The 24,060-nt window shown below is 43.3% G+C and overlaps 2 protein-coding genes and 1 long non-coding RNA gene across 3 annotated transcripts; 2 read left to right on the top strand and 1 right to left on the bottom strand.

Annotated features, from left to right (window-relative positions):
* Nucleotides 1–11,333: 11,333 nt before the first annotated feature.
* Nucleotides 11,334–17,647, bottom strand: LOC134286482 (uncharacterized). Its single transcript, XM_062848097.1, has 2 exons — nucleotides 17,637–17,647; nucleotides 11,334–16,539 (listed from the first exon to the last, which is right to left on the bottom strand). The coding sequence occupies exons 1-2, from the start codon at nucleotides 17,645–17,647 to the stop codon at nucleotides 11,334–11,336; spliced, it is 5,217 nt and encodes a 1,738-aa protein (XP_062704081.1).
* Nucleotides 17,648–18,580: 933 nt separating this feature from the next.
* On the top strand, nucleotides 18,581–21,013 carry LOC115269345 (uncharacterized; the record flags this gene model as incomplete). Its single annotated transcript, XM_062848793.1, has 3 exons — nucleotides 18,581–18,731; nucleotides 20,309–20,553; nucleotides 20,879–21,013. Coding segments are annotated over 3 exons (531 nt in total), but the record flags the coding sequence as incomplete, so codon positions are not given.
* A 1,160-nt stretch (nucleotides 21,014–22,173) lies between these two features.
* On the top strand, nucleotides 22,174–22,880 carry LOC134287091 (uncharacterized). The gene is made up of 3 exons (XR_009997008.1): nucleotides 22,174–22,555; nucleotides 22,612–22,695; nucleotides 22,777–22,880. It is a non-coding gene; the product is annotated as an uncharacterized LOC134287091 (long non-coding RNA).
* The last annotated feature ends 1,180 nt before the right edge of the window (nucleotides 22,881–24,060 follow it).

The raw sequence follows: 24,060 nt of genomic DNA, 5'->3' as shown, positions 1-24,060 counted from the left end.
TCATACCTAAAACAAAACCCAAACTAATTAAATAAATGAATTATTAAAAAAAAAAAAGAAAAAGCCTAATACATCATATTTTATAAGATTAAATAAAGATTGGAGCATTGTGGTTAAGATAGATACCCTCCATCGCATATACCTATGCATGGTATAGATAGGGTAATCCGGGGTAATACGCAACCCCGGGGCAAAAAGTCCTCAAGCTACTTCATTATATAAGTGAAGTCCCGTCCGATGCAAGCAAACTAAGACGTAAAATTGAGCCAGACAATAGGGTGGGGCTAATTTCAAAAAATCTCTCCGATATATGATTTCCCAAGTGGAAAATGATCTACTAGTCGAAATAAGTCAGCTGTACAAAAATTAGCGATTTCGGTTGATATTTAGGGGTGGCGCAAAGGGTTCAAGTGAAATTTTTGCTAGAACAAATTTTCAAAAATCATTTCAAATTTAATTTTCAAACTTATTTTTTTTTTATCTGTATTAACGAGGTTTTAGCCCTAGGCTAGTTCATCTCGGGACCCACGCTTTACTTCCCTTCCGAAGGAAGAACTCACATTTTGTGAGTTTGTCGGGAGTGGGATTCGATCCCTGGCCCTCGGCGTGATAGTCAACCCGAGCAAAGGCGGATAAGAAAATGATAACAAGTTCTGTTACCTGGTTATCATTCGTTTGATAATTGAGTTTGTTATCATTTAGGTTGAATTAAGAGCCAACATAACAAAAATGATAACTCATATTTACTTCTCGAATACCAAAATGATAAGAAGTTAAGTTATCATTGAGTTCAAGTTGATAACTAATTGTGTTATACAATATTTTGTTCAACATTTCATTTAGTTATCAACATGAAAAAATACATGTGACTGATAACTGGTTTTGTTATCAATTAGTTATCATTTAGAACTACTTTATCGACCAAAATAGTAAAAATCTACTTTGCCGACATCGTCACCTATTGAAAAAAGTTTCTTGTAACTTACAACCAATGTTTTCAACTATTGCGCCCAGGCGGGTCTCGAACCCTGATCGAGTGATTGTCGGTCGCAGCCGATAGCCCCTATACCAACGGGACTCATTGAGAGTGAGAGTAATAAAAGGCTACGCTTTCGTACTGCAGTCGCATTGTAGGTGGGAAGCGGAATCTATTTTTAGATTCGAGGTTCATCAGACTCTCAGTTTTGGGAAAGCTTTGAAATGTGCGTTTGGAAACAGATAACGTATTTTGTTATCATGTAGTATTTTTATGTTATCGCGATAGACCAAAATTATCGATAACTAAATTTGTTATCATCTGGTTATCATCAATTGAAAAAGATGATAACAAAAATAACAAAATGATAACAACGATAACACAGTTTATTATCAAAGTGATATCACTTTGTTATCCGCCTTTGCTCGGGAAGTGCTCTAACCACCACACCAGGTCCGCTCCACAATTTTCAAACTTATTTTTTCTAGACTAAATCGGTGATTCTAGAACCCAATTGGGCCAAACTTGTGCTCAAAATTGCGATATCTCTACTGGTTTCTGAGATATTTGAAAAAAAAAAATTCGTTTTTCAGTATTTTTTGGGTTTGGTACCAAAATATGACATTTTTCTCAAATATCTCGGAAACCAGTGGAGATATCGCAGTTTTGAGCACAAATTTGGCCCAATTGGGTTCTAGAATCACCGATTTAGTCTAGAAAAAATAAGTTTGAAAATTAAATTTGAAATGATTTTTGAAAGTTTGTTCTAGCAAAAATTTCACTGAACCCTTTGTGCCACCCCTAAATATCAACTGTATTGGATGAAATTTGGACATAGAAAATAATATAGGGGGATTAGGGGCATAACAGACACCCGGGCGAAATGGACACCCCTGGTTTTGCCGATACCGTTGACTTTTATGTAAAAGTTTTAATGCACAAGTGTAAAGAAACAAGTCATGGTTCTATTTTTCATAATAGTTATTTATGTAACGAGTTGCAAAAAGTTGATTTTTTCAGCACGAGTCGTACATTTATCCAACGAGGCTTGGCAAGTTGGATGAATACGAAGAGTGCTAAAAAAAATCGAGTTTTGCAACGAGTTCCATACAAAATTTAATGCAATGATTTTATCATTATAAACTCATTTGATTTGCATAATGTCCATAATGCAACTCAAATGAGTTGCATAATGAACATTATGCAATTATTTTTTATTAAACAACTCATTTCAGTTGCATTATGAACCGGTACGGAAAAGTAGGTCGTTATGATACAGAAATGAGTAGTATATAATAGAACTTATGATACTGAATTGCATAAAGTATTATATTTTTGATCAAAATTTACTTAAAATATATTTTTTTCTATTGTAGTCGATTCGGGTCGAAATGAACACTGGCAATTGAGGGCCCCAGAATCAAAGGGGTGTAAGTGACCATTTTGTCGATTTTGAGCTGAGCATATCATAAAATTCTTCAAATTTCAAGCTTTCAGAAACTTTTTTAAGATTGTTTCTACGATGTTTGGAAAAATTACAATAAATCAGCGAAAATTGGGTTGATTTCGAAACTCCATACATTTTGTATGGGATGAAAAATTGGTCAAAAACTTTAAACCTTATTTACTCGAAAGTGTGTTTTTGGCACTTACACCCCTTTGCTTCTAACCCCCTCAATTATGAATTGATGTACGTGCATTGCATACTGTTAGGCGTTTTAGAGAGTTTGGGAAAAATCAATCCAATTATTTTAGCCTAAGTTTATTTAATAAACTTTGTGTTGGCACGGTGTAAGACGCAGGAAAAACGGGTCACTGTCTTAGTAGCGAAATCCATAATTTATTCAGCAAAACGCTTTAAAGCTAAAATATAAAGTTTCCAATTACATCCCATGATTCATCATTCATATCGTGTTGTACTCACATTTCAGTGACTCTAGTCTCAACGTCCCTGTCCTTGTTACCGCCCAATTATCGTTCTGGTCAGTATACCTAGTAAGTCGATTTTAAGTTCTTAGTCTTAAGTTTAACAATAGGATGTAGTTTTACTTACTGTTGCATGACAAATCTAGTTTAAGTTCTAATTTTAGCGCAAATATAAAGCCCTAGCAGGGAATTAGTGCATGGAATCTAACCTGAAATCATGATTTTAAGGAATTCACATATTTTTCGCATAAGAATAAATTATTTTCATGTTTGACTCACTAGTAACTATTAACAGAGTTCATTTGATCAAGTTGCCACTAGTAAATTCACGTAAGATATCGACTATTTCAATATTTAATCAAATTCCCGCTCTAGCACAATTTGCATCACTACATTCCATCATCTGTTTTTTTTTCTCTTCATTTTCCCCACTCATGCCATGACAATTGTCGGATGACAAACGATGGCGTTCGGTGACGGATCGTTCCGTCAAATATCCGCCATCCCTATTGAATATTTTCTTCGTCGCACTAACGGTTGTAACGCCTCCCGCTACATTCCCCTCTCCGTAATGCTGCTCCGATCCAGCAGGATTACCTGTTGGTAGAACGTTGAGCACAGCGAGTTTTGCCACCGGACGACGTAGAACCCCTGAACTCGTCTGCACATCCACCTGCCTGATGCGACCATCCCTTCCTGGAAAAACTTTCACGACCTTACCTCGCGGCCATCGATTCCGAGTCGTTTCTCCAACAATGAACACTATGTCTCCTTCCTGAATAGGCTTGACCTCTTCGTGCCACTTAGTTCGCCGAGTCAAATCCGGAAGATATTCCCGAATCCACCGTGCCCAGAACTGATCCAGGATAAAGCGACATAAGTTCCAGCCGGTCCGAAGTGATTCTCCTTCTGTAGTGGGAACTTTCTCCGGCTGCTTGATTCCATTTGAACTGAGGAGAATAAAATGGTTTGGAGTCAAAGCCTCCTGATCCGATGATTCGAGAGGAACGTATATCAACGGTCTGGAATTGACCATTGACTCTGCTTCACAAAGTATTGTTATGAATACTTCTTCAGACGGCGCACGGGCATGGTTAATCGACTCCATCGCTGCCTTAACTGCTCTGACCATTCTTTCCCAGGCACCGCCCATGTGCGGGGAAGATGGTGGGACGAAAAGCCAACGGGTGTTAGCATTCGTGAAGGTCTCCGCCAGCTCTTGGTTCGTTGCCGCTACTTGATCAGCCAGCTCCCGACTGGCGCCAACAAAATTTGTCCCGTGGTCGGAGAAGATTTGTAACGGTGCGCCGCGACGAGCGATGAATCGCCTAAGAGCTAGCTTACATGATTCGGTAGACAGTGAGGCGGCTACTTCTAGGTGTACCGCTCTAACGACTAAGCACGTGAACAGTGCCACCCAACGCTTCACTTGACTTCGTCCAATTTTTATCATATAAGGGCCGAAATAATCAATGCCGACCAATGAAAATGGTCGCACGAACGGAGTGACACGTGCTTCCGGTAGAGGAGCCATCCTGGGTACTTCAGGAAGCGCCTTGTTAACCGTACACCACTGACACTTCTTTGCAACTTTGCGCACCACCGTCCGTAGAGTGGAAATGTGATAGCGCTGAAGAATTTCATTAACCACAGTTTCGTTGCTATGGTGGCCGAATCGTCTGTGGTACCAGTCGATTAGAAGTTCAATCAGGCGATGATGTTTCGGCAAGATTACTGGGAATTTCGCATCGTAACTTGCCACCGGCGAAGCTTCAGTTCGTCCCGCCATACGAACCACGTCGAACTTATCCAAAAACGGTGATAGTTGACGAATCGTGCTGCTTCTGTCGAGTTTCAACGAACTGTGTTCGTCTGATTCTTGCTGTTTCCGCAGGACGTTTATCTCTTCGGCGTAGGCGTCGGCTTGTGCAAGCCGCCACAAAGCTTTCTCTGCTCGCTGCATGTCGTCCTGCGTCAATCCATGTTTGATTCGCGAAGCCCCTTGCTTACCGAAGTTCCGGCATCGGTCAATGAACGAATACACATATGCTGTGGTACGGAGTATTCGTTCCCATTTGGAGAACCGGTCGCACTCGATGAACGGTTCCATTATCTCTGCACGATGCACATTTACGACTCGTAGTTCTTCTTCCGTGTTCGCTAATGGTATCTGTGGCTGTGGCCACTCATTTTCCGGCTGGAAGAGAAAGTCCGGTCCCGTGAACCATCGACTGTCCGGATGAAGAGCTGGGCGTTTCCCCCATTTGGTGGCTTCATCCGCAACATTGTGTTTTGTGGGCACCCAGCGCCACTCACCAGGTTGAGTTTCATCCAGGATTTCGCCAATCCGTACTGCTACGTACTGGCGATACTTTCGGGCGTCTGAACCGATCCAGGAAAGTACAGTTTTGGAGTCGCTCCAGAAGAATCTGCGATTTATGGACAGCGTGTGATACTCTGCGACGGATTTTGCTATTCGGCTCCCAATAACTGCTGCCTGCAGCTCCAATCGTGGGATTGACAGTGGCTTCAGCGGAGCCACCTTGGCTTTTGAGGCTACCAAAGCGCATCTCGGCTGGCCACGATCGACTATGCGGAAATAGGCGACACAAGCGAAAGCGCTCTCGCTTGCATCTACAAAAATATGGAGCTGCAACGAACGAAAACTATCCGGATCGTATCCGGCAAAATAACACCGTGGAATCCGAAGTTTCTCCAACTTGGAAAGGTACTCGATCCACCGAATCCAGTTCTGCTCTATTTCTGCGGGGATAGCGTCGTCCCATCCTACTTGAGCTCTCCACAGGTCTTGTACAATCACCTTTCCGTGGACGAGGAGGTTCGAAATCAGTCCGAGCGGGTCGAACACGCTCATAACAAACCTCAGGATACTGCGCTTCGTGATGACCTTGCAGGAACCTGAACGCTCAGTGTCGTCCGGCAACTTGACGTAGTACACGAACACATCTTCAGCCGGCAACCACGCCATCCCTAGAACACGTTCCACCTGACTTTCCTTGTCGGCGTTGAATTCTTTCATTGGGATCGCCGCATCTTCTCCAAGAGACTGTAACACTTTTCTTGAGTTCGATCGCCAATTTCGTAGCTCGAACCCAGCCTCCGCCTGAATTTGCCGTACGTCTGATGCCAAGATTGCCAGATCCTGCTCCGTATCGCGACTGTCCAGGTAATCGTCCACATAGTGGTTCTCTATCACCGCCGCTGACGCTTCTGGATATTCTTCCTTCCACTCCAGCGCGTTTTTGTTTTTCACGAAGTTCGCCGAGCAGGGCGAACAAGTCGAACCGAAGGTCGCCACATCCATCACAAAAACGTCCGGTTTCTGAGACGGGTCGCTTCGGTAAAGAAAACGCTGAGCCTGACAGTCCTCCTTCCGTATCTTCAGCTGGTGATACATTTCGCGGATGTCACCTGCAATCGCCACCTCTCGCTGACGAAAACGGCACAATACCCCTGGAAGCGACGTAAGAAGGTCTGGGCCCTTCATTAGAACATCATTGAGAGACACACCACTTGCCTTGGCGGCCGCGTCCCAGATAATACGCACTTTCCCTGGCTTGCGTGGGTTCGTTACTACTCCTAGTGGAAGATACCATGTACGGTGCGGATCACTATTTGCCAACTCCTGAGGCGTTGCTTTGTGGGCATAGCCTTTATCCTGGTATTCGGAAATTTGCCTTTCCAAGCTCGCTTGCAGTTCTGGATTAGATCTCAGCTTCCGCTCCAGGCAAAGCAAACGACGTTCGGCCATGCCGTAGCTCGATGGTAATTCCACTGAATCGTACCGCCACAGTAACCCGGTTTCATAGTGCCCGTCGGCACGCTTGATCGTCGTTCGCCGTAGAATCTCCTTCGCTCGTCGATCTTCTTCTGCTTCTGGTCCTTCAGCTACGGAAACGCCAAGGTTCTCCATTGCGAAGTAACCTTTCACCAGGTCGTGCAGATCGGTTTCCTCATTGCTCTTGCAGATGTGCAATACTGGGGACCGAAAGTCCACTTTAGTGCCGTCAGTGCTTCCGAAGACAGTCCATCCCAACCTTGTTTTCGCTGCCACTGGTCCGCTGCGCCGTCCTTCTCGTACCTTGAGAGGCAACGACAGCTTCATGTTGTCCAACCCAATCAGGATCCTTGGAATAGCGTCCTCGTAGCTGTTAACCGGAAGTCCGGCCAAATACGGATACCGACGCGACATTTCATCATACTGTAGTGTCTGTATTGGAAGATCCAGCTGACGCACAGTGCTGACACCCGACAGAGGGAAACTTTCGCTGCCTTCTTTCCCAGAAATCCTCAGTGAAACCACTCTAGACTCAGTTTCGTGACGAGAAACCTTCGAAGTCCATGTCAAACACAACGGTTGCCGTTTACCGTCAAGGTTCAACAGGTCAGCTACCTCCTGGTCAATCAGTGTAGACGATGAACCTTCATCGAGGAATGCAAAAGTGGAGATCTTGGCTTCCCTTCCGTGCAATACCACCGGTACTATACGGAACATCGTAGTCTTGTGATTCCACCGATGGATGTTCACGACGGCATCCGATTTCGATCGTGCTCCAGAACTCTCGGAATTCGTTGGTTTGGCCGTCGATTGTTGACTTGGATGCAGCGCTGGGTGATGCTTCTTGGTGCAGTCTCCAATTCCACAGGTACGTGTTGATTTACAGGACCACTTTCCATGCGGCACCAAGCAAACCAAGCAAAGTTGATGGTTTTCCACCGCCTTCATACGATCCCCGAATGACAAGGACTTGAACTTGTTGCAGTCCCTGATACGGTGCTTCACGCTCTGGCAGACATAGCAAGGTCTTTCCTGGCTCTCCACCTTCTTTCCATGCGGCTCGCTCCTTCGTGGTTCGGCAGAAACGTGAGCGTTGACGTAGGCCTTATCCTTCCTCTGCTTCTCGTGCCCGCCAGTGCGAGGTCCCTCAAAATCGGTGAAGTGGGCCACATCACTCGCGGCTGACGTGATGGCACTCATGTAATCGCAAAACGTTCCCAAATCGATGAGTCCAGCGTTCCTTTTGTACAAAGCCCAATCCAATCGAAGGTGTGGCGGCAGCTTATCCACCAGCTCCTGCAGCAGGGTTGGATTGGACAGATGGGCTTGCTGGTTGGCAGCCTTCAGATGGCTAACGAGGTTCTGTACGACCAAACCAAAGTTTACCAAGCTTTCGAGCCTTTCGGCCTTTGGAGTAGGAACGCTGCGCACCTTGTTGAGCAGCGACTGAACTAATCGCTCTGGGCTCCCGAATAATGTCTCCAAAGTCTCCATTACTTTCGGGACCGAGGAGGGCAGCAACAAATTACTCCGAACAGCCTCTAGTGCTCTACCCTTGAGGCACTTCTGGAGTCTCATAAGATTCTCGGCTTGAGAATATCCACACATTGTAGTGGAATTGCGAAAGCTGCTCACAAAAAGTGGCCATTCTTCTGGGCAACCAGAAAAAACAGGGAGCTCTTTCGGCACTACCTGTCTGGCCGACAACTGCTGCTGGAATTGGCCCCACATCGCCTGCTGATTCTGCATTTGCTGCAGCTGGGCAGCATATGGCTCGTTCTGTTGTTGCAACGACACTGACGACGTCGTCTGATGGATCGGTGATTGCGAGGCCAATCTCTCCGGATTGGATGAGTGCTGTGGTTGCGGGGTATACAAAATTGATTCTCGCAACACAGATGGAGGCTGCGATTGCTCAACGAGCTGATCGCACATCGCCGACGCCAGTGTGTGCGGCTGCCGAGACGACAGCTGAGAGAACGACGCCCTTGTCGTTGGTGGTAGTTGCATGCTCGATATTTGCTCAGCTAATTGGATGGAAGCATCAATCGACGACTGCACTACCTGCGATGGCTGTGACGGTGGCGATACCAACGTTCGAGATGTTTGTGGCTGTTGTGGTGCAGGATTCGATGACGGCAACTGTGTACATTGTCCGACTCTCGACTGTAGCATCGGTGACTCATTTATCGGCGGGAGCGTTGAACGTACGTGATCAGCTGATGGCCTTGAAATTGGTTCTTGGAACAAGAACGTTGGTAGTGGTGGTCGTGGGACGAGCTTCGGCTGAACGGGTGCAGGTTGCATTGGTTGTGCAAACACCGACTGTGTATACACCGGCTGTGTCAACACTGGCTGTATGTACACAGATGATTGCGTTTGTATCACACTTCGCGCCGTCGGCTGCCTACCTACACCATCCGATCGAATAGGGGTTGACGCTGTGATCGGGTCTTTCATTCCGGCTGTAGTAATCATTTCCTCAGTACCAACGTTGTCTGCGACCCATCCAATTGCAGGCCTGGACGAAAACGGCTCTATTGCCCTGCTCGCTGCTACGTTCATCGGATTTTGTGGAATTTTCGGAACTGTTCCAGTGTACTTCGCTAGCATTCCTCCACCACACGCTCCTCCGTCTATATTAACGTGATTGCTAACCGAAATCGGAGGGAAGATATCGTCGACATTTTCAGGCGCGGGGTTTTCTTTGGCGGCTCCTTCCAGCCCATGAATCCATTGTTGCACCTGGCTGTTGCGGCTCGAACGACTGCGACGACTTCTATGACTCCCAGCATCATCATCCTCGGCATCGGCCAAAAGCAGAGCATACTTCTCGTCTAGATATTTCTTATCCAGCGCAGCCTTTGCTGCCCGAGCCTTCTCCTGTAGGATACGATCCTGCTCCTGTTGCTCCAGAATCAGCTTCTCCTGGGCCCTTTTATCCTCTTCTAAACGCATTAGTTGCAGCTGAACCCGTGTAGATCTGGATGTGCTGCTAGTCCGTCCTGATATTGAGGCTTCGCTGATGGTCACCACCGAGATGCAATCTTTGCATGCCCACCTGCCGTTGAAACTCTCAGCCACTCCCGCACACATACGATGGTACCAACGACGACATCGCTCGCAAGCTACCATCTCTGCTACGTGGTGGGGGTTTTTGCATATCCCACAAATGCACTGATGTTCCTCCGCGCTGGCTTTAGCCGCGGATCGCCTAGTAGTAGGCATCGTGAATTCACCCTCTGTTTGACCTCTACGAACCATACAGTACTTACTCAGCAGCACGATTCCAACGAGTTGAAATCTTTAAAGATTGTTGGCACGGTGTAAGACGCAGGAAAAACGGGTCACTGTCTTAGTAGCGAAATCCATAATTTATTCAGCAAAACGCTTTAAAGCTAAAATATAAAGTTTCCAATTACATCCCATGATTCATCATTCATATCGTGTTGTACTCACATTTCAGTGACTCTAGTCTCAACGTCCCTGTCCTTGTTACCGCCCAATTATCGTTCTGGTCAGTATACCTAGTAAGTCGATTTTAAGTTCTTAGTCTTAAGTTTAACAATAGGATGTAGTTTTACTTACTGTTGCATGACAAATCTAGTTTAAGTTCTAATTTTAGCGCAAATATAAAGCCCTAGCAGGGAATTAGTGCATGGAATCTAACCTGAAATCATGATTTTAAGGAATTCACATATTTTTCGCATAAGAATAAATTATTTTCATGTTTGACTCACTAGTAACTATTAACAGAGTTCATTTGATCAAGTTGCCACTAGTAAATTCACGTAAGATATCGACTATTTCAATTGTTGGGAATTGCCAACACAGGGAATATTTTCCGAAATAATAACCCGCAATAAAACCACCGTTTCTTGGGATTTACTTGTGGAGGGATTATTATTTTCCTGTAAGGCGTAGGAGTTCAAGTCGTCATTAAATATATCAATTTCTGTTACAATACTGTTAATGTCAGGGTGATCATATGGTCATAGGCTAGTATAAACTTACGTTTAGTCCCGTTTCTGTATTGAGTCCGGTCTGTGTTTGAACCAGTCTAATGTTCTCTCGAATTGCAATGCAATGTACTGTAGTATTAAGAATCACTTTCGTAGCCGTACTTTCGTTCCGTACTGTAACATTTAAGTTAGATTAAGGTTTTGTGTGTGTTTTTAGCTAATAGTAAGTTTACCACTCTAGTCCGTAAGTTCAATTCAGTAATGTAGGATTTGAGTGCTTTAGCACGATTTCGATAGGCGAATTCCTGGCAATACACATTTTAAGTTAGAAAGATTAATCACCCGCATCACTGCATCATATTACCTTAACACAATTCTTAATCTAGTTTTGTTTTAACAATTAATTCTAGGATTCCAATTCACTGTGAAATTTAACAACTTTGTATGCTAAACGTAATCATTATTGCTATCGTGATTTGCATATTTTTTGCATTCTCTCCTGCATACGAACAATACAGACTTACCGCACTGTCATTCCAGTCCATCTGTCCATACCGTACCTATCGGCGAGGGGTACAACCGTCGGATTTTTGTAGAGATTCATACCATAGAGGCGCGCTGGCGCGTAGTCGCCAACACTCCCCCCAAGTACGATGGCCGTCTGGTCAGCTTACTCCGGTACGCGCCGTACATCTAAAACAGCTAATTTGGCCACCGGGCGTTCGTAAATGCCAGTTGCTGTTCTAACCGTTGCCGACCTGGGTTGTCCATCTCGTCCAGGATGGGTACAGATGATTCGGCCTTTTGGCCAACAGTTTCGAGGTAGTTTTGGGTCCACGATCACTACCACGTCGTTGTCCTCTACTGGCTTGGTGTCGGTGAACCACTTGGTACGGCGAGTTATTTCGGGTAGATAATCGTTGATCCACCTCTTCCAGAATCGATTGGCCTGGATTTGGGACAACCGCCAGCATTGGCGTAGGTTTTCGCCACTATCATCGGCAGTACACAGTGGTTTCACTCCATTGGATGACCCAATCAAGAAATGGTTGGGAGTCAGGGCTGGGGAAGACTCATCATCCACTGGAACGTGTGTCAGAGGTCGAGAGTTAACCGTGTTTTCTACTTCGGTCAGCAGATTCCGCAAAACTTCGTCAGTCAACCTTCTCATAGATAAGATCCCCATCAAATTCTTCTTTACGCAGCCAATTAGCCGTTCCCAACTGCCACCCATGTGTGGCGAGGAAGGGGGCAGAAATTTCCAGCTAGTCTCCGCATCAACAAATTCGGTCATCAGTTTATCTTGGTTAATAGTGCATTCCGCTTCTTTTAACTCTCGGTTTGCGCCAACAAAATTCGTTCCTCGATCGCTGTAAATCGTCCTGGGCTTTCCTCTTCGCGAAATAAAGTTTCGCAGTGCCATAACGCACGAATCAGTGTTGAGAGTACATGCCACTTCGATATGAATTGCGCGGGTCGTCAAACAGGTGGCTAGCATGCCCCAGCGCTTTTCGGATCGGCGGCCGATGACAATCTCGTATGGCCCGAAGAAATCAACGCCGACGTGGGTAAAGGGCTGAGTGAAAGCATCGAGTCGTGCTTCCGGTAGATCGGCCATGATCGGCACCTTTGGAACGATTCGGTGGTTCTTGCAGAGTTGACAGTTGTTTCGAATCTTGGCAAATGCTGTACGAAGTTTCGAAACACTGTACTTTTGTCGAATTTCGTTTATGACGGTCTCGTGATTTTGGTGGTTGTATTTTTGGTGGTAATGTGCAATGATCAACTTGGTGGTAGGGTGGTCACGTGGAAGTATAATAGGATGTTTAGCATCTTCGGTTGCATAGTCGCAGTTGGCGATGCGGCCTCGCATCCGCATAACTCCGTTTCGGTCCAACCATGGCGATTTTTGATGCAGTGAGCTTGTCTTAGGTAACGGGGTTTTCAATTGGTTCAACTCGTGTTGCGACCGTTGGAGAAGAGCAACTTCGTCGGAATAAATTTCACACTGCGCTTGGCGGACTAGATATGCTTCAGCAGAACTTATTTCTTGGCTGGAGAGAGGGCCATTTATGGTTGACTTCCTTTGGCGCTTTAGCTTGCAGTTGCTAGAAAATCGCTGTACAAGCGCAACGATTCGCACGAGTCGACTCCAGCTGGAGAAGTCATTAGCTCGTATTATGGGTTCGGATGCGACGAAGTGCGACATTGCACTAGGACGAAGCTCCAGGTCGGTGGTGGTTGGTATTTTCGATGGGCGTGGCCAATGATCTTCTGTGAGGTAGAGAAATTGTGGACCGTTAAACCATCTCGCTTCAGGGCCCAGATCTGGAAATCCTTTCCATTTAGTTCCGTCATCCGCAACGTTTAAGTCGGTGGGAACATATCTCCACTCAGCTATCTCGGTCAACTCAAGGATCTCACTGATCCGGAAAGCTACAAATGGTGAGTAGCGGCGGTGATCAGATCTTATCCAGCACAGGACATCTTGGGAGTCGGACCAGAAATTTCTACGGGAGATCTGGACCGAGAGTGCTTCTGAGACTGCTCGAGCCAGACGAGCACCAATCAAAGCCGCTTGAAGCTCCAGTCGAGGTATAGACAAATACTTCAATGGCGCGACTCTGGTTTTTGCGGCGACTATACTGCATCCCACGCCGTCATCATGGTTGAAGCGTAGGTAGCAGGCGGCAGCAATTCCGTTTTCACTGGCATCAACGAATGTGTGAAGCTGCACTGCTCCGTGGTCGAAACTTCGTCCTTTGGAGTAGCATCGAGGAATCCTTATCTGTTCGATTCGTGGGAGAACTTGGAGCCAGGTTTGCCATCGATCAAAAATGCTCTCATTAATTTGCTCGTCCCAGTCGATGCCAGAGCGCCAGACGTCCTGGAGCAGGATTTTTAAATACATTAGGAACTGGGCTATCAACCCAAGCGGGTCGAACACGGACATGAGGATACGCAGCATTTGTCTTTTTGTTGGACGGTGCTGACCTTCTAACAGCGCTCGACCGTAACGGTTCCATCCTATTTTGAAGCTGAAGGTATCCAGATCGGTGCACCACCACAAGCCTAAAACCTTCTCAGTAGCCAGCTCCGGTGATAAATCGAGGTTTTTTTCTTCGGTATGGTTCTCCTCCAAGGCTTCGATGACGTGTTTGGAATTGCTGATCCAGTTGCGGATCTCGAAGCCGCCTTCTGCGTGGACCGTCTTCACTTGTTTCGCGAGAGAAATTGCTTCTTCTTCTGTTGCCACACTCATCAACATGTCGTCAACGTAGTGGCGCTTCTGGATTACTTCGACTGCCGCTGGATATTCCCCTTTGAAGCGTTCGGCGTTCAAGTTCTTCACAAATTGGGCACTACTGGGGGAGCAGCAGGCTCCGAACGTCATTACCTGCAGGACGTAGACTGAAAGAGTCCCATCTTTGTTGTACCACAGGAACCGCTGGCATTGCTGGTCTTCCGGACGCATGAGTACCTGCAGGAACATTTCACGCACATCTCCAGTTAAGGCAACCCGGCCCTCACGGAATTGAACTAGTATGGTAAAAAGTTCGCATAATTGATCAGGTCCTTTTAGAAGCGCTGAGTTCAGAGAAACCCCGTGGGCGGTCGCAGCAGCGTCCCACACCATTCGAATCTTCCCTGGCTTATTGGTATTCGTTACGGGAAATATCGGCAGATACCATGTCCGGGGAAAACTTTGGGAGAGTTCATCATCGGTGAGCTTCCTGGCGTAGCCTTTTTCGAGGAGGTCGACGATCTTGTTATGCAGTTCATCCGATAGCTGTAAATCTTTGTCCATTCTCTTCCGAAGACACTGAAGACGTCGAAAGGCCATCGAAAAACTATCTGGCAGTCGAATGTTGTCGTCGCGCCACAGTAGTCCTGTTTCGTAACGGTTTTCTTTTAGCACTGTGCGAGTCTCAAGCAGACTTTGAGCTCGCTCTTCTTCTGTTGAGAGGAGACGTGTCTTTGACTGAGCAACTCCCAGACTATCTACTGCGAAGTAATCCTTCATCATTTTATGTAGATCTTGGTCTGAGGGCGAGGTACAGGTGCAAACATGGAATACCGAGTGTACCAAGCTGGCGGGATTCTCACAGTTTGCTCCACCACATATTGTCCATCCTAGCCGCGTTTTGACAGCAATCGGCTGGTGTATCATTCCCTCGCGGCTCTTCTGAACAAGACTGAGGTACTGATCCTTCATTCCGATGAGGATTCTCGGCCGGACGTCTTGATAGGAGGTGATCGGTAGTCCCTTGAGATGTGGATACATTCCGGACAACTCTTCAAAGTTGAGTGTTTGCGATGGAAGGAGTAGCTCAGCAACTGTGCGTACCCCATGCATGGTGTACTTATTGGAACCGTTATGCTTCGCGGCGATGTCTAGTTGAACGCTCTTTGAGCCATCCTCTCGTCGCTTCGTTCCGCCAGTCCAGAGCAGACATAGCGGCATTTCCTCTCCTTCAAGCTGCAGTTCATCCGCAAGCTCCTCGTCAACCAGTGTGAGCTCAGATCCATCATCGAGAAAGGCAAAAGTCTCGATTGACCTGTGCTTTCCGTGTAGCACTACGGGCAGGTAACGAAACAGTACGTGGCTAGAGATGACCTGATGAGTATGACATCCGTGCTCGGTCGAAATTGGCTCTGAATGTGACGAGGATTCTTGTCGTTGATTCGGCATTGATTTACTGACATCACTTTTAGAATCTATTAGCGGCAGAGTTGCGCTTTTTTGCTCGTTGTGCAACAGTTCGTGGTGCTTCAACTCGCAGCCATTTCTTCCACATAGTTTAGCTTGACATCCACCCTTATGTTGCTGTAAACACCGACGACAAAGGCCAAGATCTCGAACAGTCGCCCAGCGAGAGTCGCGCGAGAACTCCAGGAAACGTTCGCATTTGGCAATCGACTTACAACTTCCTTTACATACTAGGCAACTATCATCCGCACCTTTCGAGTTCGGTAGCACTCCGGAGTGATGACCTGATGAGGCTTCTTCGGAGTGAGCGTTGATAAACAAGTTGCATTTCTTGACCGCACGTGAGTCGCTACGTACGGGATGGGATTCGAAAACGATGTTTGGGATGGTAACGGCACTAGCAGCTTCTGCTAGGGTGTAGAGCCAGCTGCTGAAAGACGCCAAATTGACTGTTGGTAGCGATAAGCGGTACTGCGCCCAATTTAGCTTGATCGATGGAGGCAGTTTGTTGACGAGTTGATGAAGAAAGGTCATGTTGTAGAAATATTCTTCCAACCCACATGCGTCCACGGTTGCACAGAAATTTTGAACGCTGATGGCGAAGTCGACGATGGTTTCTAATTTGCCCTCTTTCAGAGCCGGAAGGGAGTTGATTTTCGACATCATCGAATGGACGATAACCTCGGGCTGCCCGAAAAGCATCTTGAGCGTCGACATAACTCCGCTTACGTTCGATGGGTGGAGTAATCGGCTTTTAACCGCTTCATACGCTCGACCCTTTAAGCTTCGCTGCAAGCGGACGATATTTTCATCGTTAGTGAATCCACATAGAGTAGTAGTACTGGTGAAGGTGGACAGAAACAGAGGCCATTCTTCCGGGTCTCCAGAAAATGTGGGAAGGTCCTTCGAGATGGCCTGTCTGGCAGCCAGCTGCTTCCGTGTGATCGGGTATGGATCAGCTGCTTCATCTTCTTCTTCTTCTTGGCTGTAGAGTCGATAGTCTCGCATGGTAGGCGAATGAGGATGATTCAGCTGGTGAATTGCTTGTTGGCGCGAGGGAGGGACGATCCGTTGGTACTCTGGAACCGACACGTTATGTGAAACCCGACGCGGTGGTTCCCTTTCCAAATGTTGGGAAGCGATCGATGCAGCTACTCCACATCCGCTAGAACGATGTAACTTAATATATCGGGATTCGAACCCAGATATTTTTATTCCGACAATTCGCCTATCGAAATCGTGCTAAAGCACTCAAATCCTACATTACTGAATTGAACTTACGGACTAGAGTGGTAAACTTACTATTAGCTAAAAACACACACAAAACCTTAATCTAACTTAAATGTTACAGTACGGAACGAAAGTACGGCTACGAAAGTGATTCTTAATACTACAGTACATTGCATTGCAATTCGAGAGAACATTAGACTGGTTCAAACACAGACCGGACTCAATACAGAAACGGGACTAAACGTAAGTTTATACTAGCCTATGACCATATGATCACCCTGACATTAACAGTATTGTAACAGAAATTGATATATTTAATGACGACTTGAACTCCTACGCCTTAAACGAAAATAATAATTTGTTGGGAATTGCCAACACAGGGAATATTTTCCGAAATAATAACCCGCAATAAAACCACCGTTTCTTGGGATTTACTTGTGGAGGGATTATTATTTTCCTGTAAGGCGTAGGAGTTCAAGTCGTCATTAAATATATCAATTTCTGTTACAATACTGTTAATGTCAGGGTGATCATATGGTCATAGGCTAGTATAAACTTACGTTTAGTCCCGTTTCTGTATTGAGTCCGGTCTGTGTTTGAACCAGTCTAATGTTCTCTCGAATTGCAATGCAATGTACTGTAGTATTAAGAATCACTTTCGTAGCCGTACTTTCGTTCCGTACTGTAACATTTAAGTTAGATTAAGGTTTTGTGTGTGTTTTTAGCTAATAGTAAGTTTACCACTCTAGTCCGTAAGTTCAATTCAGTAATGTAGGATTTGAGTGCTTTAGCACGATTTCGATAGGCGAATTCCTGGCAATACACATTTTAAGTTAGAAAGATTAATCACCCGCATCACTGCATCATATTACCTTAACACAATTCTTAATCTAGTTTTGTTTTAACAATTAATTCTAGGATTCCAATTCACTGTGAAATTTAACAACTTTGTATGCTAAACGTAATCATTATTGCTATCGTGATTTGCATATTTTTTGCATTCTCTCCTGCATACGAACAATACAGACTTACCGCACTGTCATTCCAGTCCATCTGTCCATACCGTACCTATCGGCGAGGGGTACAACCGTCGGATTTTTGTAGAGATTCATACCATAGAGGCGCGCTGGCGCGTAGTCGCCAACATCAATATTTAATCAAATTCCCGCTCTAGCACAATTTGCATCACTACATTCCATCATCTGTTTTTTTTCTCTTCATTTTCCCCACTCATGCCATGACAATTGTCGGATGACAAACGATGGCGTTCGGTGACGGATCGTTCCGTCAAATATCCGCCATCCCTATTGAATATTTTCTTCGTCGCACTAACGGTTGTAACGCCTCCCGCTACACTTTGATATTATGTAAACTCGTCTAGGATGGAGTATTATATCTGTGGTATCTCCGTAGGCAAATTACTGAACTGATCGATGTAACCAAAGATTTAGCATAAAATAGGCAGGGGTGTCCATTATGCACCCGATGGGTGTCCATTTCGCCCCGTACCTTTCCTGTCAGCCCTGAAAAACACTCGGTTTACAATTCATTATTTCTTCATTATAATGACATTCTACATGCTGTAAATAATTGAAAGACGTAGAAAACAAGTTAAAGTTGTAAGTCAACTGATAATATTTATGTAAAGTTTTACTCTGTTAACGTACTCATTTGCTTAGGGTGTCCATTATGCCCCTAATCCCCCTACATATATATGTTTACGAATTTTCAAGATTTGTGTTCTTGAAATCGTGAGTAGGGGACCAAACCGGCCATTTTGGTAGCCATGTTAGTATTCTCTGAAGTTTATCCTTAATCCCACTTTATTATTCAACAAACGCTGGCTATCACGATAATCTCAAAGATCGTGACCAGACCGGGGGTAGAACCAACCAAGCCCAACCCCCCCAAGCGTTGGATATTTGTATATATGATGATAAAAAACAATTTCTTTTATTTTTTTTTTTCATAACAAAATGCTGGATGGCCAATGGGAAATTAATCGAAAAACATACAACAAAGGATATAATTTTTTTTTGCTGATGGCTTGGCTATATCCCGAATGGCCTATTTTCATGAAAACAATCTCACATCCGCAAACAGAAAAGGCAAAACTGTACGCCAACCGTACTAACAATTGCAAGTCACAAACAAGCAAGCTTGCTGAATTGTTGCTTAATAATGGTAATGATAGCTGAACTAAAATTATGCTCTACACATTACTGTTTAAATGATTTTTCGATTGAGACAGTAGTCAATGTTCGACTTTCCTCATCGGTATCAACTATGATAAATTAAAACACTTTTCAAACGTTTAACAAGAAATTTATTCGGCAAGCATTGATTCCTTAACAAAGGAGTTTAACAAAACATTTGTCTGCATCTTATTATGCTGATGTATCGATAAGCATATGCTCCTGAACAATGTGCTTTTCACTTGTCAAATAGACGCCTTCAGCCCGTCATAGTTTGACTAGGAACTTTGTTCGGATTATGGGATAAATCATGGCTAAAACTGTTTGTACAACCAAGTTATTGAAGAACTAATATTTTAAACGAATCACATAAAATAAAACAGAATAAAATGATGTAGTTTAACATTGAGTGCCAAAGGACGTAATCAACGTAAAAATGAGGCATGTAACAAGATATCTTGTACCTTGATTATTATATTTTTTATTTTCCGCAGCAGTTCGATTGTAGGATACACTTGGATCGATGCATTTGACATTGCAGTGCTGTCGTGTTTACTGAATATTGTTCCCGCAGTCACCTAGATAACCAAACAGCATTCAGAAATCGACACATTTCAAGTATCCCTAAACATCCATATGCACTTTTTATTGAACATAACATCAAGATTCCATGACAAAAGCATAAATAAAAAAAATTGCTTAACGGATCTTCGACTGAGCATGAGAAGATAACCTGAACAGATGCTCTGAATGCACCATGTCCAAGACCATACCGCACCACATATTGTCATACATTTTTAAAGATCGATATTTAATAATAAAAATATAAACATATTCATATCGCAATTAGTACATCTGGAAACAATATCTTCAATAAGGGCCAACACTTTTTGGCCGCATTCGATACAAGTTTTCTCACCGTGCGATAAAAATAATGACAGCGAAATCAGAATGGAAAACACGTGTTTTGGGCTGAACAGTTGTTAAGTATAAGGCGTTGTTCAGTTGATTACCACGTGCTGTGCTAATTCACCACTGCTGAATACAAGTTCAGGAGTGACCATTATTGAGTCATGGGAAGATTATGTTTTGCTTTGGGTGCTGCATCTCACCATCTCTAGGATGGCGCAGATAGGAAGGCATGCGGCTGGCAATCGACAGGTCTCGAGTTCTAATCCGGATTTAGGTAATTTTATATGTAATTCTTATTTCATAATAGGTGTTCTCATAATAATAATAATAATTACTCTCGTGAGAGTTCAACGTTTTTGCATTTTATTTATTTTCAGTCATTTTTGCCAAAGCTGAATAACAACTTTCCTGTACATTTGTAAAACGTTTTGAAGAACAAAAAATTAAGTTTTTGCACAACATGATGCTTTATAACTTCTCCAAATTTGTGTGAACAAAACCCGAACATAGGTTGTACGTGAAAATAATTTAAATGTTATTCAACATTATGTTGAATTAATTCGTCATAATGGTGTTTGTTAAATGAGTGATTGTTAGTTGGGAAACGACACGAATCCGTTCGTAAGGACGTTGAACGATGCTTTGGTATCCTACAGGCGTGTTGGAAAATTCTTGTCAATCCCTGTCGACTTTTCGAAGAGGAAAGCATGCGGGACATTATTACAACATGCATTGTCATGCACAACATGCGGATACACTTCAAACTTAGTAATCCGGAACTGCGTAACCAGGTGGAAAATGTGCACCCAGACATGCCATGTTCTGAAACTGCTGGGTTCAGTATAGTACCCCGGGTGGAGGAAAAGAGCTCAATAATAGCATATTTTGATATTGAGATCAAAATGTGATATTGGTTTGATTGATATAAGAGATAAAAGATCTGAAAATAATATCTAAAATTTACTCCTGGAACATCATCATCAGATCATAATGAGATCTTGTAAGATCTAACCAATAGCAGCAAGCTATTCGTTTGATCTTGAAATATCAAATTTTGATATTGTTCAGATGTTCAAGGAACATTTTTCAGATATTATTTTCAGATCTTTTATCTCTTATATCAATCAAATCAATATCACGTTTTGATCGTCAGTATTTTACCTCTACCCGGGACCACAACGCTCATTCCATGAAATGTGCGAGGATCGCAAAAACATCAGAAATGCTCAACGGTATTATAACATGAGGAATGAGCTTTTTGATCACTTGTGGATGACGAAAGGAGTAAGTCAGTTGGATTGAAAATTTATGAAAAACCGAATAGAGTAGAGAAGGAAGTAGATACGAGAATCAGGCTACTAGTATTCACAATGTTGTAAGATATCTTTGAAACATGGAACATATTCTTGTAACAAATCAATGATATATTCTTCTTTCAATCACAATAGTTCCATCGGTGCGATGATCTACATAGCTAAACATTTTACAAAGATAATACTGAGTCCACAACACACATACATACATACATACATCGGGTAGCTAATGCTTCTCTACAACCTCGAGAACTTTCCTTTTTTGTAACGTCTTCACTGGGACAAAGCCAGCTTCTCAGCCTGTTCTATGATCACTTAAGTTCTCTTAATCGGATCAACTGGCTAAGTACCGAATCCATACACGCAAAACAAGAAAGGCTACCAAAAATTGAGATATGCCTTTTCTACCAATTAATGTATTGAAAACGTACAAAAAAGGTGTTATATCATAATCTGTTCGTTGTATTAAGATGCGCTACACGGTTCCACAGGTTCCATACCACTACACACAAACACCGCTATTCAAACCCGAGAAGTTGAACCGGGTTGTTTCTAAAAATAACTTTCGCTTCGCTGCTGAGCTTCGCGTCCTATTGTCTACTAGGAATTTTCCACTAGTAAACAGCACACTGCCGGATGCGGCTTGGGATGCGGGCTTTTCAGTGCACAATGGGTTTGGAGTCGTATTTACGAAAACAAAAATGTTTCTGCCAAGTTCTGTCATTTTTTTTATGTATTATTTTGAAATGAGTACGGTCAATCGAGTGTGGCTTATCCAAAAAATCTGCTGATTAATTATTCTCTATACAATTTCAAAATGTTCTACAAAGTTGTAGCAAACTAGCAAAAAAAAATTCCAATGATTAGAACTTTCCGAAAAGTATTCAATAATTTGCAACTTCTTTTCCCTTTGGACATACTTTAGTCGAGTCCAACCGTACATGAAGACCAATACATTAATCATAAACTTTCAAAATTAAATTTAATTCGGTTCGCTTAATCCTAAGGTACAGTAATTTGATAAACGGAAGTCAAATAATAGGTATTCTTCCCTTATAGGGCTCTAATTTCGTGTAGAGTTAATCTGTCAAGACCAAATTTGTACCAATTATATCTAACTCATTGAGGAACAAGTAACAACCATCCCTCGTCGATTCAACCTACAAGAGACAAGCTCTGCAAGTGTTGGAAATGTGCCATATTGCGACGACTTCCAACACGGTCAACCATCGGACAGACACCGATAATTTAAGCTGTGCGTACGCAAATCTGCTCTCAACGATCAAAACCCAGAGAGGAGCGAGAAATGCGTCGTCAACTACTAACCAAAATCGACAAAATACAAGAATTCTAACCACCCCACTAACACAAACAAATCCGACCAACCAAACACCACCAACTATAAACACCCCACAGTAACCCCAATCTGGCGAACAAGAGCAGAAGTGTTCCCAAAGTGCCAAGTGTTGCGACTCGAACGGTTAAACGTACCACCCACCCACCATCTCAACCAGGGTGCTGGTTGGTCTAAGTATGATCGAAATTTGCTTCTCAAATCTCCTTTAATCAATAATTTCCTAATCACAGTGTTACAAGTGCGGTGCCCGAACCCAATGCAAACGACATTCCACCGTGTGATCAACACGATCTTCACAAGTTGATTCATATCGAGTGAGTAATTAAACTAATCAAAAACGAACTATAAAAATTAAGAGCACCCCCCCCCCCCCCCCTCTTTTACACAATAAACAGGCCCTGATGAAGATCCCAACCATAGGATCGAAACGTAGGCAATGATTTAGAATAATCAACGCTTTTTCTGTGACTGAAAGCCGAAAACCTACCAAGTTTCCAAGTACCGTAAAACGGGGTATCATTGATCAGCGGGGTAACATTGATCGGCTTGACCGACCTCATGAAATGTTCAAGCAAGCATTTCACATTGAATCAGTTTCTCCTATCGAATAGTATATCATAATCTGCTATCATTTAGCTATTAAATGACATGAAATTAATGAAAATTGAATTTCATAAACATTGACATAAATCGATTTTTCCATAACTGTGTTTCGTATCGCAATGAGATACATTGCCAAACATTCGTGCTTGGCGTGAATACTAGATACAATATGAGGTTCGAAATCACTGTATTACTTCAATATGATATCCTAGAAATGGATTTAATAACCGAAACTTCTATGAAAATGCTATTTTTCAATAAAATATACGATTTATTAAGAGCAGGGTATCAATTCCCTAAGCCATTGCCTACCCTTAGGCGTTATCCTCGGTTTGGGGGGTTTTAATCATAAAATATCTCAAAAAGTATATAACTTGTAAGAATTTGGACAACATATTCGAAATCAGCGATCCCGAATTTAGTAAGTAAGGGTTTTCTCAACACAAACGAACATTGATCACTGACATGATCAATGTTACCCCAAATCAACAAAATCAACAATTAGATTAAAAAACCCATTTAAACATGATTTAAAGTTTTACAATACTTTTTCGAGTAGCTTAACACATACTCAGAGGGCCAGTACTTGTTTACAAAATATGAAACATTTAACTTTTGCTAAAACAAGAGAATTATTCAAGAAAGATCGAAAATTCTGATCAATGTTACCCCGGATTACGGTAATTAAAATTTGAATAGTTTTGGTGTTCTTTATAAAAGGTAACAACTTGCTAAAAATGTATTAGGCAATTTATCAAACTTAGCATGCTTTTGTATATACCACTAGGCGGCGCTAGAGATCAAGCAAATTTTAAATTTCATATATTTCAGAACTCTGGTCACTTACAAAGTTGGTGTCTTCGACAATGTTGTTTGGTAGGTCAAGGGCTTACAGTTAATAGTCCATTTGTTTCGAAATTTCGTCACTAGGAAGCGCTAGTTACACATTTCCAAAATTATGCAAATGAACGATTTTTTTCGTAAAGTAATCAAAAAGCTGTAATTTTGTTTTCTTTGAACATATTTAAGTCATGTCAATGGTTTTCCAATGAGCTTTATATTAGTCATAAATGAGC

Source organism: Aedes albopictus, chromosome 2 (genome assembly GCF_035046485.1).
Source record: "Aedes albopictus strain Foshan chromosome 2, AalbF5, whole genome shotgun sequence".
NCBI lineage: Eukaryota > Metazoa > Arthropoda > Insecta > Diptera > Culicidae > Aedes > Aedes albopictus.
Note: the sequence above shows the minus strand (reverse complement) of the source record. Positions and strands in the feature narration are given on the sequence as shown.